Source organism: Gavia stellata, chromosome 21 (genome assembly GCF_030936135.1).
Source record: "Gavia stellata isolate bGavSte3 chromosome 21, bGavSte3.hap2, whole genome shotgun sequence".
Lineage (NCBI taxonomy): Eukaryota > Metazoa > Chordata > Aves > Gaviiformes > Gaviidae > Gavia > Gavia stellata.
In genome coordinates, this window is record NC_082614.1 from 397,905 (window position 1) to 421,447 (window position 23,543).

At 56.1% G+C, this 23,543-nt stretch overlaps 3 protein-coding genes across 4 annotated transcripts in view; 2 read left to right on the forward strand and 1 right to left on the reverse strand.

Moving 5' to 3' along the window:
• Nucleotides 1-5,125, forward strand: part of AIFM3 (apoptosis inducing factor mitochondria associated 3) — a 39,183-nt gene extending 34,058 nt beyond the window's left edge. Inside the window, exons 18-20 of one of the 2 annotated variants that reach the window (XM_059827771.1) lie at nt 3,326-3,430; nt 4,426-4,446; nt 5,086-5,125. In XM_059827771.1, the coding sequence (XP_059683754.1) occupies nt 3,326-3,430; nt 4,426-4,446; nt 5,086-5,125 (166 nt within the window). The remainder of the gene's footprint in view (nt 1-3,325; nt 3,431-4,425; nt 4,447-5,085) is intronic. The other variant, XM_059827772.1, reaches the window with a different exon arrangement.
• A 4,423-nt stretch (nt 5,126-9,548) lies between these two features.
• Nucleotides 9,549-11,360, forward strand: LOC132318900 (transmembrane protein 17B-like). Its single transcript, XM_059827885.1, has 4 exons — nt 9,549-9,666; nt 10,001-10,104; nt 10,529-10,642; nt 11,079-11,360. The coding sequence occupies exons 1-4, from the start codon at nt 9,549-9,551 to the stop codon at nt 11,358-11,360; spliced, it is 618 nt and encodes a 205-aa protein (XP_059683868.1).
• A 921-nt stretch (nt 11,361-12,281) lies between these two features.
• P2RX6 (purinergic receptor P2X 6) lies at nt 12,282-23,219 on the reverse strand. The gene is made up of 11 exons (XM_059827886.1): nt 23,083-23,219; nt 22,809-22,959; nt 22,527-22,598; nt 18,225-18,300; nt 17,408-17,501; nt 17,034-17,114; nt 16,085-16,226; nt 15,776-15,885; nt 15,168-15,261; nt 13,165-13,242; nt 12,282-12,341 (listed from the first exon to the last, which is right to left on the reverse strand). Exons 1-11 carry the CDS (start codon nt 23,217-23,219, stop codon nt 12,303-12,305), a joined length of 1,074 nt encoding a protein of 357 aa, XP_059683869.1. The 3' UTR covers nt 12,282-12,302.
• Between the last annotated feature and the right edge of the window lie 324 nt (nt 23,220-23,543).

The window sequence follows — 23,543 nt, forward strand, 5'->3', positions numbered from 1 at the left end:
CCAGTGCATCTCCCGCTGCTTTGCTCAGCTGTAATCAAGTCCCTGTCTCTGCTTCTGTGAGAGGCCACCAGGAGCATTTCTTCCTTTTTTTCTCGTTTGGTGATAGTTCTTCTGGTTGGTGCTAATGCTTTTGGACTGAGGACACTGTCCCAAATTGACCATCCCCTCCTGCTTCCTTCTGCCGTGCCCACCCAATGGTTTGGACTCTTCTCCTGGTGCGCGCTGTCTTGGTTGTTGCATGAACCGCTGGTGGTTCCCACTCCCAGAGCCTGTCCTCAGCATCGGCTTTCACAATAAGGCTCTTTTTTCCCCAGAGTTTGAAGAAGAAAGCTGTTTACTTATCCCCGTTCAGAAACGTGTGAGCTGTGGAGGGGTCAGCGTGAGGCCCTGTGCCACGACATGTACGGAACGGTGCTCTGCAGATGTCCCCACGGGACACTGCGTTCACCGCAGCACCTCAGCCAGAACAGACCGATGTCATCCCACCCGTAAGACCTTGGAGATCTTGGGAGATCCAGGAAATTGCTGTACTTGTCTTCTTCACAGTTCCCAACTTCTGTTGCGTTGAACCTTGCAGAGGAAGGGAAGACCATGTAGACACGGTGCTCATGCACAGTACTCCATCTTCCCTCAGCCTTTAGGCCAAGACTTCTGGTTGCTCCAGATCCCACGTTCAGGAAGGGCACTCTTGTTGCCTCTAAAGACCTTTTGAAAAAGAGGGACTCCTCCTGGCTTCCCCATCTGTCAGACAAAATGTTCAAAAGCCACTGCTGATGTGGGATGCTCCAGCTCACCAGTGCCCCATGAGTTATTTCACAAAAGGACCAGCTACCCCATGTCTTGCTGACAGCAATGTTCGGGCTGCATCTGCCTTCCTGGCTGGTCGTGTCGGGCACTGGCTGGGCTTGAGGCTGAGTCAGTGGGCAGCTGCTGGGATTATGTCTTCCTTTCCTTTCCCTTGCATGCCTTGGTTATTCATTCCCTTGGAACAGCATATCTCCCCCTGGTTTTGATGGATAGGTCTCTCCAACCACTTCGTGTTTCCCAGCTGGGAGCTGGCTGTGCTCAGGAAACCAAACATAGAGGAAACCACTGAAGCTTCAAGATGGTGTGATGCGGTGTGAAGGTGGAGCAGAGCCTCCCAGGATTCCTGAAGACTCAGCCCCCACTGTGTGCTGAGCACTGGAGGTGTCAAGCAATGGTGAAATAGCCAAAGCCAAGGCCAAGGCCTTGTGTGATGGGAAAAAACACCTGTAGGGTCTCCCCAGGCTGTGGTTCATGATGGGATGGGGTTGTCATTGGCAGTTTGTGTTTCTGAACTTGGGGCAACAGGAGAAGAGGGAATCTGCACTGCAGTGCCATCAGGTACTGCTGCAAGCATCTTGGAAGCAGACTGGCTGTCTTCTGTAAAGAAAACTCATGGGTCCCTGCAGGTATCATTGGAGTTACATCCCTAGGGAATTGGGTCCTGTCCTGGAGAGAGTGTAGGACCTCGTTTACATCAGGCAGGACATCAAGCATCACAGCAGAGAAGATGCAGGCTCAGAAAGTGAAGAGGTCTTCTAAATCACAGCAGCAGCCCTCGAACGTGACAGCCCAGCAGGCAGTTCAGCTGAACACACACGTGCTTTGTAACCTTCTCAGATGGTTAATTATCCTCACTGCCTGCCACGGACACCTGTTTTCCGGTGTGAATGTATGATGTCTGTTACTCCTTATTCTTACCTCGTCTGTTGGATGAAAGAGCCGCAGGCTATCAGAAATCCCCTCTGCTGCAGGTAAACATCTCCACAGTGAGCTAAGGATGCTTGAGATGGGATTTCCAACGGCATCCAAGTCTTGTTCTAGAGCTCCTGGCAATGCAGCAGCTCCCCCTTCCTGCAACCATTCCCATGGAGTAGCACCCTGTGCTGGAGCCTGGCCAGTGTTGGTCCATCTCTGGATCTGGCTGGTGTGGACTAAGCTGTGGACAAGCTCCAGTGGCTCCAGAGAAGATTCTGGCCTCCTGGTCTGCTCTGCACACCCATGCTGACCCATGGGATGGGGAAGCCAGACAGCTGCTCTGTTTCTGACTTGCTCTCCCTTATTTGTAGTGAGCTAATTTAGGAATCAGAGCCTTTTGAAATAGATAGTCTTCTGTGATGGAGCTATCCTGTGGCTTTGTGGGACAGCTGTGAGAGATGACTTCAACTCCCATGGCTGCACAGAGATGAAATGTCCTCTGAAACATGTATTCTGCTCTCCTCCTCCTGGGAATCAGGCACATGTTCCTCATCCCCCACCACCCCGGCTGCTCTTTGCTCTGTTGGTCATGGAGCTTTTTGGCAGCGCACTGAAGAGCAGATCTTGATTTGTTGGGTGCTTCTACTCTTCAGTTTACTCAACAATATCACCAATGTTTAATAACTTACCCACGCACCTTCTCTGATCTTTACATTGTTTGTCTACTGAGTTATCTGTTTATGAGTCATCTCCTGGGTTCAGTCTTTGAAGATTTACGCTCAGGTTGACCTCTGCAAACCTCAAAGCAGAAGAGCCCTTTTTGTTTGCCTTGTGACCTTTAGACAAAGCTCCTCCAGCATTTTTACATCCTCTTCCCTTCCGCTTCATTTCTTTCCCATTCAGCCTTTGACGTTGCGTTGTGCCACCAGTACTGGGTGATGGTCAGCCGGACTGGGACATGCTGCTGGACATCCCCTATACACAGGGGTTTCATCACTGGGGCTGGTGGGACCCTGGGGCTGGACACCCCAGCTGTCCTGGTGCTTTGGGAGGAGCATGCCTGTGGAGCAGCTTGGAGGTGGGCACCCTGCCCACTTGGTGGCAGGGATCAGGAATGGAATGTGGAGCAGCACAAATGAGTGTCCCATAGGGAGATCCTGACCACCTGCTTCTCCCCTCCCTCAGAACAGGGCAGCACCGCGGGGATCGCCTGTCCAGGTGGCAGCAACCACTGAGCATCCTTGCTGATGTCCAGGTTTTTATCTGCCATCAGATCCACCTTTGCTGGTATTTTCCCACAGATTCCAGGGTGCCCAGAGCTGTCTCCATCCCCTGGGCACCCCAGTGATGCTCACCACGCCAGCACGTGAGCATTGGTGAGACCACAGCGGGGCCAGCCTGCAGTGCCAGCTCTGAGCCCTCTCCTGCCCCTTCTCCCACACTGCTAGCACAGTCCCCGTGGTGCTCATGCCTTGGGACAGGTCCTGACCCTGGAGTGGGTGTTTCTCTTTGCTTCCCGCTTCTCTCTAGCATGTTGCTTTTTGGGTGATGGAGCCATGGCCACCCCGGGCTGCCCTAACCGCTCTGCTCTGCCTGGCCCTAGGAGCGACGAGGTGGTGGCTGTGGCGAGCATGAACTACGACCCTATCGTGTCCAAGGTGGCTGAGGTCCTGGCTGCCGGTAGGACCATCCGAAAGCGCGATGTGGAGTAAGTAGACACGCTGTGGGAACCGGCAGTGCCAGGGCAGGTGCCGAGCACAGCTGTGCGGTGCAAGGCAGGGCTGAGCACCCCGAGGCAGGACCCCGACGGGCACTGGGTAGCTCTTTCCCGCTGCTCCCCACTCCGTACCCTTCTCACATCTCCCTTCCTGTCCCGCTCATTTTGTTCCCCCAGTGCTGCCTCCCAGCCACCTCCAGGTCCAGCACCCAGCACACAGGGGGTTTGTCTTAAACACCAGGATCCAAATCCATGCACAGACTCAATGGGACAGTGGTGCTCACTGCCACTGGGTGCTGGCACATCACCAAGGCAGCACTGCCTGATGCTGGGGTGCCCCTGGGCACTCACTCAGACAAGGGGACCTGCAGAGAGGGGCTGGGTGTGCTGCCTGTGCACAACCCTCTGTGAGAACAAAGCCCGGAGAGCTTATGGCACTAGGACACTGGCCCTTCGTGTCTCAGCCTCCAGTTCATTGGGGTGTAGCTCTTGGGCAAAGTGCATTTTTCTCCCTTCACTTTGTTTTTGAGACTTTGCACAGGAAAGAGTGTACCCCTGCATGCAGAGGGTGGGTGCGGAACATGCTGTGCTGGAATGTGGGGGGCATGTGGGTCCCTGTCCCTGGGGTGTTACCACATCTTAAATAAAACCAGACTTCTTCAAAAGCTCAGGGAGAGAAGCACTCCCAGCTCCCGGGCAGCCCCAAGCCAGCTCAGACACCCCGGGCACCCCTGGGATGGGGAGCATGTTGAAGTCCACCCAACCACCAGTGACCGGGGCAGGGTTGCACCCATCATCTCCAGTACATCAGGAAATAGTTGCTGGCCACCCAGTTTGTGTCTGGATGGGAGGTGGCATCTCATGGGCAGCCTGGTGGTGGAGCTGCCGGCCCTTGTGGTGGGGCTCGGCGAGCCTGGAGGAAGCCAAACCGCCTAAACCTGAATGTCTTTTCTCTCTCTGTCTCCTGCTGCTTTTGCACCTTTTAGGCTGTTTGTCCGTCACGGCAAGTACGTTCAGTTTGGGGTTCCGGGTGCACTGGGCGTGAAGGGCTGGCAGGAGGGACAGCCGGACCCCTGCTTGGGCCGTGTCCCTAATTCCTGTGTGGGGACACCGTTTACGGCTGCATGCTTGTTTTACAGCTCCCCTCCTGTGATGGGAGAGCGATGCTGCTGTGCTGGGTGGTGGGGCTGGCAGGAGCCACCCGGGGGGGGCTGGGGGGGGTGGGGCATGGCTGCTACGTCCCCTTTGCAGGGTGCTGGTGCAAAGATCTGCTGGCAACAGGCAGCTGCCTTTTGGCTGGGACCCCGTCCAGCTGGGGAGATGCCTGCCATTCTGTGGCTTGCCATGAATTTTCCAGAAGGGCTTATTTTAAGTTTAAAAATACTGTTTGAACTCAGTTTTATCTGGAATTGAGGATCTGCACATGAGTTTTTGGATGGTTTTAGTGACACGTGAGTGAGGGCGGAGGAAAGGGTGCTGCCATCCTGCCCGGGCTGGCTGTGCCTCTGTGCAGAGCAGCACGGGTGCTGGGATGGGGACCCATGACCGAACTAGCGCCAAGGGCAGCACCCAGGCACACCAAACACATTTGCTTGCACAAGCTGGGAAACATCTCACAGCACTGCTGTTTTTTTTCTCTTTTTTAGAACTGGAGATATGTCCTGGCTAACTGGGAAAGGCTCCTAATGCCACTGGTGGCTGCGCCCTCCTGGTGCTGCGCTCGCCGTGGGGAGACGGGATGGCAGCTCCATGGACTTACCTTCCCATCAGACCACTGACAGCTTCTCTGCCCTGGTGCCCACTGAGCTGGGGCTCTGCTGTTGCAATTCCCATGGGACGCTGGAAAAGCAGCCCCCAGAGAGAGTGGGGTTTGGCACTGGCAGTGGGCATGGGCACTGCGCGGCTGCGGATGCTGCCAACAGGCTGGGGGGGTCCCCAGGCGGGTCTGCCCCAAGCATGTCCCTTGCCCCCATAAACAGCGCGAGTGCCTTTCATTGCTCCCTGTGCTTTCAAGCACGTTGCCCCTTCCCAAATCCTCTTTGCTCCCAGCAGAGCTCCGACGCACATCCCCACAGAGCCTGACATCCACTCCCTCTCCGCATGGCTGCAGCGCTTGCCATGGCTCTCCCCGTGCCCACCCACCCTGGGGAGCACCTGGGGGGGCCAAGGAGATGGGGTCACATCAGGTGGTCTCTGTACAGCCTGCGTTTGTGTTTCACATTCTCCCTTCTCCAGGCTGGTCGCCCCGTCCAGCCCCCCCAGCAGAGGTGGGTCCCTGCCCAAGCCGAGGGCTCTGGAGCTCATCAGTCCCTGTCCCCGCACGTGCAGCATCTCCCTGTCCCAGAGCAGACAAGGGGCTGGAGCACTGCTCCCTGTCTCTTGGGGCTTGTTTTGGGCTTGAGCACTGGCAGCTCTCGGTCAGTCCCTGGGGTGTGGAGCAGGGGCTCCCTGGAGAGGTGCAACAGCCAGACTGCAGCCCCTGGGCTCGGTGGCTGTCTTTCCAGGCAGCCTTGTGATGTCTCTCTCCTTAATGATTATCGCAGGATTAGTGCTGCTGCTAAGATGTTACTTAAGGAAAAGTAGCTGGAGGAGTATTTTTGGCTGTCCTCTGGCCTTCGTCACTCATTCCTCCTGTCGCCTAGTGACAAGGCTGCATTTCTCATCTCAGCTTTCCATGTCGGTGCTCTGCTGTCGTGTTTTCTGCCCCTTGCTGGAAGAAGAGCCTTATCTCCAGCTCAGGAGTGGACCTGGCCAGCCCACAGCCCCGTGTCCCTCAGCCCAGCAGAGCTGGGGGGTGAGAAACCCCCTTGGAGAGCCTCCAGTGCTCTGTCCTGGCGGAGATTTCTTCCCCCCGCAGTCTGTTTTACCCTGAGCCCAAAGCAAGAGGATTTATATTTTTCATTTGATTCACCCCCTATGAATTAAAGCAGTACTATTCTTGGGATCTGGATCATCTCTGATTCCTTCCAAGGTCTTGGGTCACCTCTGCATGTCAGCCGGGTGGTGCAAGCACCTCTTCTGTGGAGGCTTCCCACCTGTGTCCAGCTCACCTGTATTTATGTCCAGACCTTCCGATCTTTGCTGGGTAGAAACATCACCAGTCGTCTGTCACGTCTCCGGTTGGTCTTTTCTGGTTTCACTGCAAGGTTTTTCCCAGGCGGCGTGACCAGAGGGGACGGTAGGCAGGGATGTGCATGCTCCAGCATGCAGCGATAAACAGTGCCCTCTTCTTGAACCGTTTCATATCTGCTGGATCCACAAAGGGACGTGAAATTGCAAGTCTCATCTTAGGTCCCAAAAGGCAAATGTCGATGGCCCCATCCCCAGTGCAGCCTGGGTGAGGGCTTTCTCTGAGGGCAGAGGTGTCCGGGGTTGCTCAGCTCCTGATACCCCGGGGGCAGGGGTCTTGCGGAGGGGCCGGGGCTGTGCACGTTGCCCAGATGGAGACAGCTGCCCAGCCTGCTGCCCGGGCTCTGCACGCTCGCCAGGGAGATGTGGCTTTGCATCCCATGTCTTGCTGGTGGGATGGTCGGACTCTGCTTTGGCAGCTCTCCAGGGCACCCAGCTGGGGGTGCCTGGGGATGATGGGGCACCTCATGACAGCACCTCCCGGAGCTCTGTGGTTTTACCCTGGGCTCTCCAGGACATCTTCCACACTAGGTGAGACTGGCAGCTCCCGTGCCCCACGTGCTCCCCCAGCACAGCTTGGCTGAGCTTTTCCAAGGCCGCCATCTTCCTGCTCTCCCAAAGACTTGGCATCCTCTGGAGTCCTGGGCAGATTGGCAGGGTGCTTCATTTTTCAGGAAGATTACCTTTGACTCCTTCACCTCTGCTGGAGCCTCATCCAGTGTTGGGCACAGCGGGCATCACCCCCATGTTCACGGGGCTGAAGACCATGCAGGGGCCCCAGCTTACAGCTGCAATGTGGGGAATAAGGCCCATTCCCTCTTTTTACAGAGGAGCTGTTTCAGCCAGGGCTGGGAACATCACCCCATGACACAAGAAACTCCAGTCACCACCATGGCTTTCCTTAGGACATGTGCCGGGTCGTGGGCAGGGCTGCCAGCATAGCTGGGCATCCTGACACCGACCTGCGGGCATTGCTCCTCCGCACCGCTGCGGGATGTTGTCGGACCCGGGACCCCTTGTCCAGGGCCTCGGCAAATGCTTACCAGTGATGAGCATGTCATGGAGCTGGGGAAATCTGGGTTGTCTCCTCTGCCGCCTCTCCAGGCACATCTTGCAAACTCCCATGCCAGGACAGAATGTTTCCAGCTCTTCTTAAGAAACCACCTGTTCCCATCGGGAGTGAACACCATTAGCTAAATCCAGCTGGGGCACATGCAGCTTGTAAGTGCTCTCCGGCTGCATTGTCCCATCACATTTAGCTTCACCAGATCACTCAGGTATCTTCTAGGTTGCTCACCTGGGTTGCCCATGCAGATGTGATGCCCCCAGACCCCAAGCTCTCCACCAGCTCCTGCTCCTTAAATGCTGGGCTTTGCCTGTCACCCTGCCCGCATCTCGCCCTGTGTGCTGGCAGGTCCCAGGGAGCCACGTGCTGGGCACAGCACACCTTCCCTTCCCGCACTCCTGAGAACCCCTCTGGACATCTCGTTGTGGCATCACAGCAGGTGGCAGGTTTATTTTTAGTTCCCTCGTGCCCTAAGCCTTTGTTTAAAAATGTCCCACTCTCTCAGCTAGAGCTGGTCCCAGCTGAATGGTGGTCGCCAACCATCTCCAGGTAAGTCTTCCCAGTGTCACTTCTGAGGTTGGGAGGTGTTCAGTGTTACAGGCTGTAGTTAAACACCCTCCCTGATGCAGTGGAGACTGTCTTCTCACCAGTGACATCTTCAGATATCTTGTCCAGGCATGGCCAAATAGACCAGAAGGACCTCATGGGCCTTTCTGCTCATCCATTGTCCTCCCTTAGCTCAGTGTCCTTTATCTAATAACAGGCCAATGCTTATAGCAGAGTGTATTTTCTCCACACTTGGTTAGATTTTCTGTGAAATCCACTTTGCATAGGCTTTTTTTTTTTTTTTTAACCAGTAATGTAAAGACAGGGGAGCAGCTGCCCTGAGCCAGTCTGTGGTGTCACAGCTGCTCAGAAGAGCTGGAGAAAGGACATGCACCCTGGGCTGCGCTCACAGCATGGACCTGCCTTGGGACACTGGGTTCTTGTGCGTGAAAGCCCTTGATGGACTTCACCCAGTCATACATTGGTCTAACCACGCTTTCAGCCCCAGGTGGGGTTTTTTGGCAGCATACGGCAATGAGCTCTGCAGCTTCATTTTGGCTTTCTCAAGCAGAAGAATCTTCTTCTTATTTGGTTTCTCGTGTCCCTTGCCAGTGCCTGGCCTTTAAGGACTGCATTTACAATACTCTCTCCCAGTATTTGCAGATGCACCTTCTGGGATGGGTTGGAGGCTGAAGGTCATGAGATGAGACCATGCGTGGGGTAGGACTAACCATGAAGGCCTCAAAGCACCTTTCCCTGCCATTCACCTCCAGCTCAACCACCCTCTTGCACACACCGTCCCCCACTCCCCTCCCCAGGACCCTCAAGCCTGGATGGGGATTGGGAATGCTGAGCAGCATGGAGACCCACCAGGGTGGCCCGTTAGTGGGGAAGCTCATGGTGATGGGTAGAATGCTCCACGGGTCTGGAGGCTTTGAAGAAGTGTTTCTGGCAAAGAGGACCATCCCCTCCCTGGGCATCCTCATCTGTCAGGGAGTTGCGAGCAATAATTATGTCGATACCACCTGGCTGGGAGAGGGTGCGGTGGAGCAGAGCACTGCCTATAGGGTGCACAGGCTGGGGACACCACCACTTCCCCACATCATGGTGATGGGTACAACCTGCTGCTTATCTCTGCAAGCTGCTGTGGAGGGGAGACACTCTGTATCCTTGCAGCTCCTGCGTGGGCTTGGTGTCCCAGGGGGGTATTTTCCTTCCCCACATCCTTCTCCTGGCTCAGCAGCCCTGTCCCCGGGGAGCCAATGGCCGGGTGGCCCCACGCATTAGCCTAACCTGTCATCCCGTTAACTACCTTCTGGCTAATCCCGGCTGAGCTGGGCTGGGACAAGCGGGGCTCAGCTGCCGGCCATGGCTGCACACACCCCTCTGCCCCCCAACCTCCGCCGGGGCTTGGCAGCGTTCAGCGGCTCCCTCTTCATCAACAACAAGACGCGAGACAGTGGCGCTGCCTGCACCTACCACCCAGGTACGGGCAGTTGGGCTCAGTGGCAGAGGGGTTTGGGGGGGTTTTGCTGTTGCTTCATCACCGTGAGCCTGCTCAGCTCACCAAAGCACCTGGGTGCCGCTGAGCTGGGAGCACCCGAAGGGTCCTTGCACCCACCCACTGATGAGGGGAAGCAAAAACAAGTGCATTTGCTGCAAACAGCCGTCCTTGCTACCCAGCCGTCCCCCCAGGCAGGGCAGGGGCCATCGCTCTCCCGTCCACGAGCTGCGAGGCAGGGGCTCCCTCTAGGCAGCAAGACCCTGGGGGTGCTGAGGGGTGCTGAGCAGCCCTGCCCACCCCTGCCTGCCCTGCCTAGCCCACGAGGTGCTGGCCAGCCTGCCCCTCCAGATGATGCTCTACTTCAACGTCTACTACTTCCCGGTCTGGTGCCTGGCTGAGGGGATGATGCTGCAGCTGAAGGTACTGACCCGTGGGGCACGTGGTGGTGGGGTGAACCTGCTCCTGTCCAACCTCCCTGGGCATGCAGGGGCCACACTGAGCAGGGAAGAGGGGCGCCTCTTCAAAATTAAAGGGTCCCCAGACCCATGAGCAAAATGCCCTGTCCCCCACAAGACAAGATGGCTCACCTCCAACTCCCAGAAATGGAAATGGTGAGAACAACCACTCGACTTCCCAGGCAGGGAAGGTTAAACGGGGAGGGCAGAGTGGGCAGGGCTGGGCACCAGCAGGGGTGGGAGCTGGCAGAGCATGGGGACCTGGGCATGGGGCACAGAGGAGGGGGAGCAGGGCACAGGGAGCTGAGCATGGAGCGCAGGGGATGGGAAACTGGGCACGGAGAGCTGGGTACGGGGTTGGCTGGGACGAGGCTGTGCCCCCATTACAGTACCACCTGCTGCCTCTGCACTACCAGTGCCTGCTGGTCGCTGCCTTCCTCATCCTCTCACTGGCTGAGGGCTCCCGCCTCTACCTGGGCTACGTGGGGAACCTACAGGAGAAGGTAAGCGCTGTCTCTCTGCCCTGGCCACAAGTCCTCTGTGCTTGGTGAGGGACAGCCCTGCTGCGGGAGCTGTGGCTATGCTGGATGTCCCCTGGCTCAGGACCTGAGTGCCCTTCGCCACCCATTCCTCCTGGACTCCTGCCTGGAGCTGTGCTGGGAGGGAATCGCGGGTGCAGGCAGAACCTGGAGGCAGGGCACGAAGGGGACTCGCTTGCTCTCCTGCTGTATCCCTCCCAGTGCTGTGTGCGCAATGCTCCAGCACTGGGCTTGACAGCATCCAACCACATCCAGGCACAGCTCCGCGTGGCAGGGACGCCCCAGTACCCGGGTGCCGAGGCCAGCAGAGTGCCAATGCAGGGAGCTCCTGGGGCAGAGAGGGTGCCCCCACCCCACCGATGGCCTCTGCACCCCACCTCAACAGCCTCTGCTCCTACAGGTGCCCGAGCTGGCTGGGTTCCTCCTCCTCTCCTTCCTGATCCAGCTCCCCCTCCTGCTCTTCCTGCTGACGGACAGCCAAGTCATCCACCTGCCACTGGAGATGGCCATGCACAGCCTTTTCCTGGCCTTCCTCGTAGCCGAGATTGCAGCCGCCTTCCTCGCACTGAAGACCATGACCAAGCAGCTGGCAGCACAGTTCTACCTGCAGCAGTTCAAGGAGGGTGGCGGGGGATGGCCAGGGCAAGGAGGGGCAGGGGGGCAGGCATTTGAAGAGGGGTGATGCTGCGGGACCCCTCCGTCCCACGCAGTCAGTCCCAGCAAGGAGCATTAAACAGCGCTCAGACCCTGACCGTGCCTCCACACGCTATGCTTTTGAGCCGGGCAGCTTGAGGGCTTGTGGGCTTTCCCAGAGCACCCCGTGGGCACAGATCTGGCTGATCCCTGCCCTGCACCAGGCTGACAGAGTCAGGGGCAGGTGGGAGCGTGGGGTTGAGCACCTCCAAAATGCTCAGGCTCACCCCAGGGCTGCGCTTGTCCTTGCTGAGCATCGGTCCTGGTAGGAGGCAGGAACCAGGGGGGCACAGGAGCCACTGCACCCCCCTGCAAGCAAGTACCAGCCCAGAGCTGCCACCTTAAGCTCAGCTGTCAAACCCTCCCTGAGCATAGCAGAAAGGGGGGAGGGAGAGCCCTGCACTTCCCTGGGAAGTGCAGGAGGATCTGGGGGGCTCACATGAGGCCGTCCGAGCCGGAAGCGTGCAGGGTTCTGCAAGGCGCGAGGGCGACACCACAAAACCTTCGCAGCCACCTTCCACTTTCTCAACAGGTTTATTTCATTGCATCCCTGTTTGTCATGGGAACTCAAAGCCCAGGGCCATCTAGAACGTGAAGAAGCGCAAAATGCCTTAAGCCTCTTGTGCTGAGCATGGGCCAGCTGCTTCCCAGCAAGCGCTAGCACCCGCAGCAGCTCTGCAGCACAGCTCTGCTCAGTCACCAGCTGGTCAGTGCTGGGAGCTGCACAGGGGATGGCTTTGTGCTCCAGGAGCCAAGAACTTCTGCTGATGCACATGGTTCTCCAGGAAAGGCAGACCCTAACCCCAGCAGTGCACACTCAGGCCAGAGGAACCGGGCCACCTCCACCTAGGCTGCAGCTGTGCCCCCATCGCATCTACCTGGAGGTGACTCCGGAGTGAAGGGTGCTTGTGACAGAGCATTCCTGACGTCCCTAAGCTGCGGCCTCGGTCTTACCTTTAGGGGGTTTTGCCTGCAAAATGAACAGGGGCATCTTAGTATGCTAGAGACAAGGGGACACCCGGGCAGTCAGTCCTGCGCTGCTCCACTCAGTCCCATGCGATTGGATTCATTGTTTGAGACCCCCACACCACTTGCAATTTGAGAACAGGCATTAGGAACAAGTTCTTTTTCCCCAGTAGGATGGTGCAGCCCTGGGGCAGCTCACCGGGAGCTGGGGGATCTCTGTCCTCAGAGGTTTCTAAGACTTGGCCAGATAAAGCTAAAGATGACCTGAGCTAGGGCTGGCAGCTCTCCTGCTCTGCAGGGGCCTCCCAGCCCACACCCTGTGACTCCCTGATTCACCAGGGCTGGGCAGTGCCGAAGCGGGAATCACGCATGGTGAGAAAACCTGTCACTGAACTGCAGCATCAGCACCGACACAGCGTCAGGGTGCACTCTGAAGAGCTGCCCTCTCTCCACACGGAGATCGGCCAGATTCAGTTTGGAAGAGGCTGAATAAATGTGGAGCTGAGTCAGGTTTCTACGGGAAGGTCCCCTCGGCGACTCCTTGTTGTCCAACAGTAGTTGAGGTCGTGATACAGCTTTCCCTGCAGTTTGGGCACCGGCTGGGTCCCTCTTCCACTCAGCCGTCTGTTGTCATTAAACTTGTACGAGTTTAATCTCCGTCAGGTTCAGTTCAGACCAGCCACCAAGCCCAAGAGGCGGAGATTAAGAACAACTCCACTGTGGTTTTCCCAGATCTTGTGAATCAAGTTTTAACCAAGGGGCAGAAAATAAATCTGCTCACAAAACTTCACTCCAACCTCAGCTCACTGAAGTGGCCCCATCCTTACCTCCTCGAACTTCTCGTTCCAATAAAAGTCAGCCTTCGCATCCAGGTAGAGCAGAACCAGGTCACAGACCACCGTGGCCTACAGACAGACAAACACAGCAGGGCAGTCAGCAGTGAACCTTCCCACAGGAGCACCAGGTCCTCTGCACCCAGCACCCACCAAGCCCTGCAGTCAGCCGTGGGCCAAACTCCAGTGCCCGGCCAGCGCGGAGGCAGAGAGCCTGACCTGCCTCCGGCCCAGGCCACCCAGGCAGCTCCTCCAGGTCCTCTTTGACCCAACCTGCTCCTAGCCGCACAGGAGGTTAGACGTGATCATCTGGGCTGCAATGCATGGTCAGGGCTGGTCCAGCGGAGAGCCGCTGTCATAGCATGTAAGGGACTGGGATGAGCACATCTGGGAAGAAAGCGGGGGGAAGCCCAGGCTCCCCGTTACTCTGCTGAAGGGGAAGAGCCACAGAAGTGCTCTACGAGGGGCTGCCCCATCTTGATGACCACGTCTGTGCTGGAGCCAGACACCGGCTCCCTTTAGTGTCAGGGGAGAAACACAGAGAGGAGGTGCTCTCTCCTGATGGCAGAGACAGCTGGAGCAGACCAGCCAGCAACGCCCCAGTGATGCGCCTTCCCAGGGTCAACAGAAACACCCGGCCTCCGTGAGATGTGCCCCTGACAGTGTTCAGGATCCTTGATCCGTCAGTGTCATTACTGCTAACGATCACAAATGGGAGTTAACACCCTGCCAGCCAATCTCTCCTCCCAGGCCAGCAGCACCCAGGAAGCCTTGCACCCAGGCAGGCAGGGGAAACAACAGTTGAGAGGCAAATCCCAACCCATGGTTCGGAGGAAAAGAGTATATCTGGAGTACTCACAGCACCAAAGAATGCGATGCCGGTGCCAAAGCTCACGGCAGCAGGAATTATGCTGAACTTCCCAGCCTGGTGAGAAACAGTGGGTGGAGGAGAAAGACAGTGGGCAGAGAGCAGTGAGTGGGCTGTGGGACAAGCCCTGCTGGACAGCGTGCTCAAAGCCGGCTGTCTGAGGAAAGGGGAGATGCAGCAGGAAACCAGGGTCATTTCTCTGTGCCCAGCTATAGGAACCTGACTGCTATCGCCTTGACTCAAAACCCCTTGGCTGCCAAAGAAGAGATTGAGGCAGCTCGTGACTTGGTGGCAGCAGAGGGAGCCTCCCTCCTGCTGCAGGACTCCAGGAGCTGCCACCCACAGAACCACATCCCAGCAAACACGGCCCTGATGTGGTATGTCCCCTTCTGCTCAAACGAGTCTGGTATCTCTGAGGAAAGAGGTTTTTGGGTTCCCATCTCTCTCCTGGCTATCCTCTCCTGCTCCACACCTCCCAGACCTGGTCTCGCTACCCCGAAGTGGTGCACCCTGCCCTGCACTGTGTGCTTCCCTCTCTTCAGGTGAAAAGGCCACTGCTTAGCACAACAGATCAGCTGTGGACATCTCTTGGGGTGGCAAGTCCTCTCAGCAGAGGCCCCATCTTGCACAGGCGAGTACCGAGTTTGTCAGTGATGCTGCACACAGAGTACCGTCAGCCGTGATCATGCTCAGGCCTTTCTCCCCAAGGGTACAACTAATCAAGAAGGAATTAATTGTCCAGGTTCAGAAAAGTTCAGGTTGATCTTTGCCAGGGTGTTCCCACCATGGGACCCTCAGAGATGCTGACAGCCCCTCTGCCCAGACAAGCTCACCTTGCCTACAGGGCCCAGCATCTCACAACACCCATGTCAGATCCTCAACGAGGGAAGCCTCCCTGCTCAGGGCATTACCAAGAAGTTTCTCTTCAAATGGGAGAGACCATTTTTTCCTGCTCTGCTCGGAAAACTCAGGAAAGAGGTGAAGAGCTCACCAGGGTGGGGAGAAGCGACGCCAGCAGGAAGCCATGGGGCTGGCTGCAGGAGAGAGCAGCAGGGAGTGGTGCGAGGAGTCAGCCCCGGTGACAAGGCAGCCAGGACTGCGCATGCGGAGTCTGCAGAGGAGATGGTACCTGGCCATGTACGGAGATGTCAAAGCGGATGCCGTAGAGTTTCAGCAGGTTCCGGTAGAGCCGCCGCTGGGTGTCCCAGTAGTAGGAGGCAGTTCTGCGGGAGACATTAGATGCAGCTCAGAAATCCATGGAAGCTCTGCACAGGCAGTGAGGGAAGAGGGCTGCCAGTGCCATACCATCGCTGGGGCTACCACATGCCTGTGCACACCCTGTGTCCTCCAGTGGGCTGGGACGTGGGCGAAGCACATGGTGCCATGACTCACTAGCTTGGCTTCAGCAGCGGGGCATCAGCATCCGCTCAGCACCCGGTCCGGGGTCACTGGGAGTGCACAGCTCCCAGTGCGTCCAGTTCAGGGTCAGCATGGGTGTAGACAGCCACACATCCCTGCCCTCAGGCAGGTAATGCCTTGCACAGCTCCTAACAGAGCAGACCTACAAAGTGCGGGAACTACCACAGCACCTGGGTACCGACAGACCCTGCACTGAGTTACCACATCCAGATGTCCCTGCTGCTCCTTTCAGAGCATTGCTCAGGAAAACTGAGGTCTCAAATGATTGCCGTGTGCTCATCCCACAGATCTGGGTGGCCACTGTCACAGCATCCTCACCTGAAATTGTACCTCCTGTCCTGCAGGCTGAAGGAGTACTGTGGCTGGCACTGGGCAGCGGGGTGATCCAGGTCACAGTCCCACTCGATGCGAACTCCAATGCTCCCCCCCTGCAAAACACATTTTATTCCAGGAGAAGCACAGGACCGGACATTTGCTGAGTGCTTTACTGTTCAGGTGTTCACAGATCACACAGAGAGACCACATCATTCCTTTAGCATTTCAGGGGTCAGTCCTGGCCCTGCCCCTTGCCCATGCCCTTGGGGAATTTGCAGTCATCTTTCATACTTTTAAAGAAAAAGCAAATACCAGCAGTGCGAGATCCCCAAAGGTCTCTCCAGCTGCCTCCACCATGTCACGGACACGGAAGACGGGGCAGGAGGGGTTGAGGAACGGATCATACATGCAGCTCTTGAAATAGGTGGGGTCATCAGTTTGCAAAGTATTGCACCTGAGACAGGAGAGAGAGAGAGAGAGGGAGCTGTCATGGGTGGAGTGGGGTGTGGGAGGACAGGGAGCCCTGCTGCAGGACTGAAAAGGAGACCCTCCTGCTGGAGTGGTACCACTAATGCTTCTGCTTTGGAGGGAGATAGTCATTGCCTCTCCTAAAGCCTCAGTTGGAGAGAGGGTAGAGGGAAACTGGCCCAGAGGAATCACACGTGGAGTTATCACCCTTTACAGCACCTGCCATAGTCCTTCCCCTCCCAGCTCCTCTCCTCCTCCTCCGCCTTTGTGCTTCTCCTTTCTTTCCTGGCACCCAGCTCCCACCACTGTGAGATGTAAAGACCCAGCCTGAGTTACCACTCTAGGGGTGATAACGGGGGCAGTTCAGCTGCCCCAAGCCATGTCTCCAGCCAGAGTAAGGCAGCACAGTCAACATGCCTGGGGCTGTGAGGCCAGTGTAGCCCTTTTGCAAGGACTAAAATACAAAAATATATCGGGTAAAACGAGTCCTTGGGAATGACTGGCCTTGTCACACTTTGTTTGCAGTGCTCTAGACAGGTGGGAGCACAGCAGTCCCTCTATCCAGGGGCTCCCCATCCCATTGCTCTTATATCTGCAAACACTCATGCTGCCAAAGGGACAGGCAGTCTCCTGAACACACCATCCTGAACTGTAACTGCCCGAGCCACCACCCATTCTGGACAGCACACAGCTTCTTGGACGCCTCGGCTGCTCAGCCCCTAGGCAGACAAGCTCAGCGCAGAGGCTGGACTAAGTTGCACATGCAGTCTGGCTGGAGGAGCATCATACTTACTTGGAGAAATTAAATTTGGTGAAGTGGACAGTATTTTTTATAAAAAGAGTGACATTCTCCGCCTCAGCCAGTAGAGGTTTCCTGGAAAACAACCACCAACGAATTCAAATTTTGCACAGCGGCCAAGGCATGTCCCCATTCCCCTCGCCCTGCAGTCTCTTCCACGGTCCCAGGACTTTGGCTACAAGAGACAGTTCCAAGAAATGCTCTTGCGTGAAGTTCTCTGGGCTTAACTGACCGGTAGATCAATGTCAAAGATCTCCTTGAGCCTGGCTGCCCCCTGGGTAAGTATGATCAGGCCCCAGGTTACACAGAGCACAGGGAGAAGCAACTGAAGCTCTCAATGCCTGCTGTCCCCTGACCCTGTGCCATACCTGGGCAGGGTGTTATTCTCCACAGGACACCAGCCATAGATCTCACAAGTGGAATGGGTAGTGTTGAACATCACACATTTCCCAGTTTTTATCCCTAGAAATGAGACAATGTATACAATTTACTATTCCTTTTCGAAACATCTTCTCTGCAGCTCCCCTCCTGGGATAGTGCCCTGGTCACTGGCTTGTTCTGGCCTTCTCAAAACCTGAACCACAAAGACAACCCCGGGATCATCTTCAGTGTTTTCCCCACCCAACAACCTCCCTGTGAAACCTTCCCTCAAGGCCGAACAACAGGAGCTGTTTTACAAAGACAAGAAGCTGCTTGCTGCTGTCTGTCTGTCCACTGTAGCCTCTCCTGCCCTGTGGCTGCTGAATGGGAACATGCTCCCTGGGTGGGAGTTGGGGCAATCCTGCACACAAAGTTTTGGCAACTGACCTCCTAGAGCTGAAATATCCTATTCCAGCTGAACTCACATGAGCTGCTAATATTAATCAGCATGAAATAAAAGCCAGGTTTTATTACAAAAGGAAATCCTGCCAACCACATGGCACAGTGGTTTCAATTCCAGCAGCCAACATCAGAAACAAAGCACGCCTGTATTTGCTGTGGCAGCACCTTGTGCCCAGAGCACCTGCTCGTCCGGCCGTGGCAGGTCGCTGTAAGGTTTTGCTAAGCATAAATGGCTGGAGAGCACTTCCATGCACACTTACAAAAAACACTGAACTTGGGCAATCAGGCACCTTTGTGGATCTGTTTGCTAACAAACATGAGGAATTAAATGATTTTATGTTTTTTTAGCAAAACTCTCAGTACCGTTGCCACGAACCACTGGGTTTCCCATGGGACAGTCTGCATCTTCTGTGCACATCGCATCAAGAACAGAGGGGCTCTGAGAGAGACAGAGAGAAGCGCTGTTACTGTGCTGCTTAGCTGCCTGAGGCCATGTGGTCACTCACCCACATTTCTGCGCTGCTGCTCCTGTTTCTCCAAGCACGTCCCAAGCGCTTACAGAAGACATCCACCATGTCCAGAACCTGGGCAGCCTCCAGCCATCGAGGAGAGAGGCATCTCCGAGGGGCAATCCTTCCCGCCTGTCTCCATGTTCTCTGGGGCGCTTACCTCCTCTGCCTCAGCGGCAGAGGAAGCCTCGGGAGCTAGCTTGGACCTTTCGGCTGGGACTGGGAACAAGCACGGTTGCGTTCGGGAGGGCCTTAATGGCAGAGCCCGTTAAGCACCTTGTAAAGCACCACCACAGTTCCCTCCCACCCCCGGGAAGGGCTGAAGAGACCTTAAATACAGCGTAACACAAGTTCTACAGGAGACAGAGAAAGCTTCACCCTCACTCTGGACCCACCTGACTGCCAGGAGCAGCAAAAAGCTCCTATTCAAACAGAGAGACAATGGCAGGTGGGGGAATACGAGTAACACCCTCCCCCAGCTACTCCCAGGCCATCGCAGGAGCTGCCAGCCCATCAGAAACCCACCTCCCCAAGCCCAGAGGGGCATGGAGGCCCAAAGGCAGGTGGGGAAACCCCAGTTATGGGATCGGAAGAAGCAGAGATCTGTCCGGGCCCCCCCAGAGTCCCCCAGGACAGCCTTGGCCCCTTGTTCCAGGTGTGAAACCCACCATAACGAGCTGAGAGGAACAGCTCTCTGAAACACCTTTGGGCTGGTGGCGGGCGGGGGATGTGTGCACTGCCTAACAGTATAGGAATCATTATATGATGCAGGAAAGCATTTTGGGATTGCACAGGACATTTAAGGGCTGGTATATTTAGGGGAGAAAGAAAAGGCATAGATAGGGAGGGATCTAGGTGAGCTGAGAAGGAGCAAACATTGGAAAATAGAGGGATAAAAGGATGCAAAGGACTGGTTGCATGTAAAGAGCTGTCCTGCACCTCATCAGCACAGTCTGTGCTGTCTTCAGACTAAACTCCATTTCTAACTATTCTTCTGGGCGAGGGGCTCTGTTCTGTGTGTGCGTATGGGGGTCTAAATGCCAGCAGCTGGAGTGGGACCACTGGTCGCAGGGGCCCGTGTGCGTGGGTGCCACCAGCTACAGCAAATGCAGGCATGCACATGAACGTGTGATTCACAGCAAACGTCGGGCCGGACAAGCCAGTGGGGAGGTGAAGGGGCCTGGGAGCAAGGGGGGAGTGTATAAGGGCAAGCCCGCAGGACTACCGGAGGGACCAGGGAGTCCCTTCTGACTGCTGGAGAGGGGTGGCTGCTGGATTCATGCCCCTCATCCCCACTGATGGCCCACTCATAGCTTGCAGGACCCACCTGCAATGCTGTAATAAGCACTCATGAGAGCACTTTATCATCCTGGATCCAAATCGGATGTCATGGATTCAGCCTCCAGAAGGACCCAGACAACAGATATTTACAGATGAGTGTGTCAGTCCCTTCCCAAGTCCAGGTAACAAGATACATGACAAGTGCCACGTGGCAGACAAACACTTCTGGGTGTTCAGGGCATGCAAGCTGCAAAGGTTGGGAGAAATTCAGGTACTGAAGTCAGCCATAGTGTTACTGAAAACCTAAAACCTGGCCAGGAAGGTTTCAACCTTTTAGTGGAAATGAGCCTTGAAAAATCTGTTGGTGCTGGCATTCCCCACAGGCATAATCCAAACCAGGTTACATGTGCCACAAGTGCATTGTGAGAGAAGGAAAAAGATCTAGACTCAGTTAAAAGCCCTCGTGGGGCCCTGGATCTGTACTCCTAAAGGTCTCTAAACCATTGCTGCATCTTGGTTGTGTAAGGGTCTAAAAACTGGGGAAAATTAGGAATAACAAACTTTTCTAGGAATCTACCCAAGAACTGCAAGTTTGGGATGGGACAGGAATATGAGCACACCAGCATTTAGAACAGGTTTCTTGACAAGCAGGTGAACTACGACACATTTTCAAAAGACATCCCCCAAGGTGCTCACAGCAGAGCTCAGGTGCTGCTCAGAGTTCACAGCATTTGTGTTCCTGGGACAGGGGTGATTTCAGACAGGGGAAGCAAAGATGTGCTTGTGTTGACAGCAGAGATCTGTGCATAAACTCTTGGAATCTCCCGGCTGAAAGGTTTATATTTACTTTCTGTAGACACAAGTAGGTGGATAGAGAGTGACTTTATTCTTAATCGTATCAGAAACAATTGCTGATTCCCAACCCTCAACAGCTATGCAGCCACATACCAGAGGCTGGGAAGCAAAGTGAACCTTCTTGGAGAGCAAATCACCAGTAGCATCATGTATGAGCTAAGAAGGATGAGGCTTCTCCCAAAATCTAACACCCCCCTCATCCCCTTAGGACACAGTCCTGTGCTGCTTGGGGCTGGGACCAGTGCTGCTCGCACGCACATCCATCAGCAGCATCTGGACCTCTAAGAGCTGAGCACAGCTGGATGCGCTAAAGACCATGATTTAAGTGAAATAGTCCCTTAGCCCCACAGCTTATGCCTGGACAGAAAGGATGCACTGTCTGATTAATGCCTTCTGGCTCTAAGTCTATTTTGATCATCTTCATTAACCTTCAGAACTCCTTGCCAATACAGGCAGAGGGTTTCCAACCACTCAAAGTATTTGAGATCAACATTGAAAGGTCTCCCTAAGAGATAAGTCACAGCTCAGCCACGGATCTGAGCTCAACACAGACATGAACTGCTAATACAACCCATCCTGTGTTTGGGTGCTGCCTCTAACCCCAGCCGGACTTTTTCCTGGTCTGCCAGCACAGAATACTTTGGTAAGCGAGAATATTCAGAACTTTCTGCAAAGTCAAAAGTTGTCACTGCTAAATCTTCAAAGCTTTCCAAACATGAATGTCAGCTACAGCCCCAAAGCCAGGAACTGAGAAACTACTGGAGAGCAGCACAAGGTGAAGGCTGTGACAGGCAGCCAGACACACCACAGCACTGTAGTGGGATGAAATGCTCTGCTCTCTCTGTATCCTTGGCTTGCACACTGCAAAAATAGCATCCAGAGATGCCAGTGACCGAGCCCTGAAATGCTCTATGACACATGCCTTCCCCTGGAGACATTCCTGCAGCTATCAGGACTTCTCAACATTTTAAAGAGGGATCATTAGTACCATTTTCCCCCTACCGAAACCGGGGTTGCTCCTCCTCTTCCGCAGCCTGCATTTGGAGAGCAGCCCACCCTGGCAGCCTGCAGCACAGGGTGAGCTGGGAAGCAGGATCAGGCTGGACACGGCACAGCAGGCCACAGCAAAAGCAGAAGGGACCATTAGGACAAACAATACTTGGCTCAGGCACAAGGTGCCAGCAGCGGCTTGGCTTAAGACATTTGCTCCTGTCTGCCAAGCAGGGTGCAGCTTGGGAGAGTTCAGCTGAGCTGGCCTGAATCCAGCCTTAAAGGGAAGACTTCTCTGAGAGAACATATACCACTAAGTGTTGGCTGACTGGGAAACCGCCTAGACGTTGTGCTCCGTTCCTCCTAAAAATAGGACACTAGGATGGGGACGATACCAGTCCTGCAGCAGAGAGTTATAAAGGAAACATGACACAGGTTATCTGTGGAGTGTGTGTAAAAGCATCAGGAAAAGTGGCAGAACAGAGGTAAACGAACAGAGCAGCAAGTCAAGAAAACAAGAATATGTGTGAGACTCAAGAAGGAGCACAGGTAACAGAGGTATTAGCTGGGGATGGCAGTGATGATGCCAGCCGCAGTGCAGAGGTGGAATAGCAACTGAGCAACACAGCTCAGCCTCCCCAGAGTGGTGCTCGTCCAAAGGCAGCAGAAAGCCTGTAAAGATCACACAGTGTCACCACCCCTCAGGAAGCACAGAGAGCTGGCAAAGACCCAACAGACCGTGTCGTTTGTCCTTCTGGTCACCACAAGTGATTCTGGCCAGACCGCTTGGATACATGTCTTGGTTCATGCAGGTATGACATAGCAAGTGCAAACAAGCAAGTTTAGATCTATGGAGCAATGAGAATGAAGAGAATCAGTTTTGTTTGGAAAAAAAATCCATTTTTCCCTTCTGTCTGGTCTTGCACTGGGTTTTTCCAAGTTCCTGTACAGCTACAGCAGCAGCACTGACCGGCTTTATAAATCTAACCCCATCACAGCGCTGGGCTAAGGAACAGCGCAGCTCACTTACCTCGGGACAGGTGCCCTGGGCTTGCTTTGCTGTAGCGATGAAATTGGTCACCAGAAAAAGCACATTTTCTCCCTAGGAGGCAAGAAGGCACCTTCAGCAGGGAACTTACACCGCCACGCTCCTCAGCAGCGCAGCAAACAACAAATTTTCTTTTTTTGGCTTTGTAATTTACAACGTTAACATCGCCTTGCCTTTCCCAAAGGGTTTTACCACAGCTTTTGCCAAACACCTCCCTCCCCCGCGGCGGCTGAAGCTCCGACAGCGCGGGGGGCCCGGCCGTACCTGAGGGGGCCGGGAGTAGTCCGCCGCGTCCCACAGCCGGCGGCCCGCGCCCCCCACCTCGGCGACCGCCGCCCCCTTCAGCTTGGTGACGACGGCGGCGCGGGGGGCAGGGTCGGTGTCCTGGTAGCCCTTCCGCACCAGCAGCACCCACCTGCGGAGGGGCAGGGGGGGCGGGCGAGGCGCGCTGAGGGGACCCCCGGCCCGCCCCGCCGCCTCCGGGAGGGCCAGGCCCCGGGAGCGGCCGGCTCACCGCGACGGGAGGGGACCGCCCTACCCGAGTAGGTAGCCCAGCACGCCGAGCTGGAGCAGGCGGTGCAGCAGCCCGACCCGCCGGTTCCGCGTCAGCGCGAACTTCGCCGTCTTGTAGTCGAGCAAGCCGCCGCACGGCTCGCCCGGCGCCGCGCCCGTCATGGCGACCGGCGGGGGACTGCGGGCCACCGGCCCTGCCCGCGCTTCCCGCCGCAGCGCCGCCCCGCCCCGCCCCTCGCAGCGCCGCCACGCCCCTCGCAGCACCGCCCCGCCCCTCCCAGCGCCGCACCGCCCCTCGCAGCGCCGCCACGCCCCTCCCAGCACCGCCCCGCCCCTCGCAGCGCCGCCACGCCCCTCCCAGCACCACACCGCCCCTCCCAGCACCGCCACGCCCCTCCCAGCACCGCCCCGCCCCTCCCAGCGCCGCACCGCCCCTCGCAGCGCCGCCACGCCCCTCCCAGCACCGCACCGCCCCTCGCAGCGCCG

Bases quoted from the DNA above. Each gene is read 5' to 3' on its own strand.
- P2RX6 (XM_059827886.1), bottom strand. From the start codon at position 23,219: ATGACGGGCGCGGCGCCGGGCGAGCCGTGCGGCGGCTTGCTCGACTAC. The intron at 15,262-15,775 runs GTGAGGATGCTG...TGTCTCCCGCAG, and splicing joins GACAGGAGGTACAATTTCAG to AACTGCCTCCTACTACTGGG. The intron at 12,342-13,164 runs GTAAGGATGGGG...TTCATTTTGCAG, and splicing joins GGAACGAGAAGTTCGAGGAG to GCAAAACCCCCTAAAGGTAA.
- LOC132318900 (XM_059827885.1), top strand. From the start codon at position 9,549: ATGGCTGCACACACCCCTCTGCCCCCCAACCTCCGCCGGGGCTTGGCA. The intron at 9,667-10,000 runs GTACGGGCAGTT...TGCCCTGCCTAG, and splicing joins TGCCTGCACCTACCACCCAG to CCCACGAGGTGCTGGCCAGC. The intron at 10,105-10,528 runs GTACTGACCCGT...CCCCCATTACAG, and splicing joins GGATGATGCTGCAGCTGAAG to TACCACCTGCTGCCTCTGCA.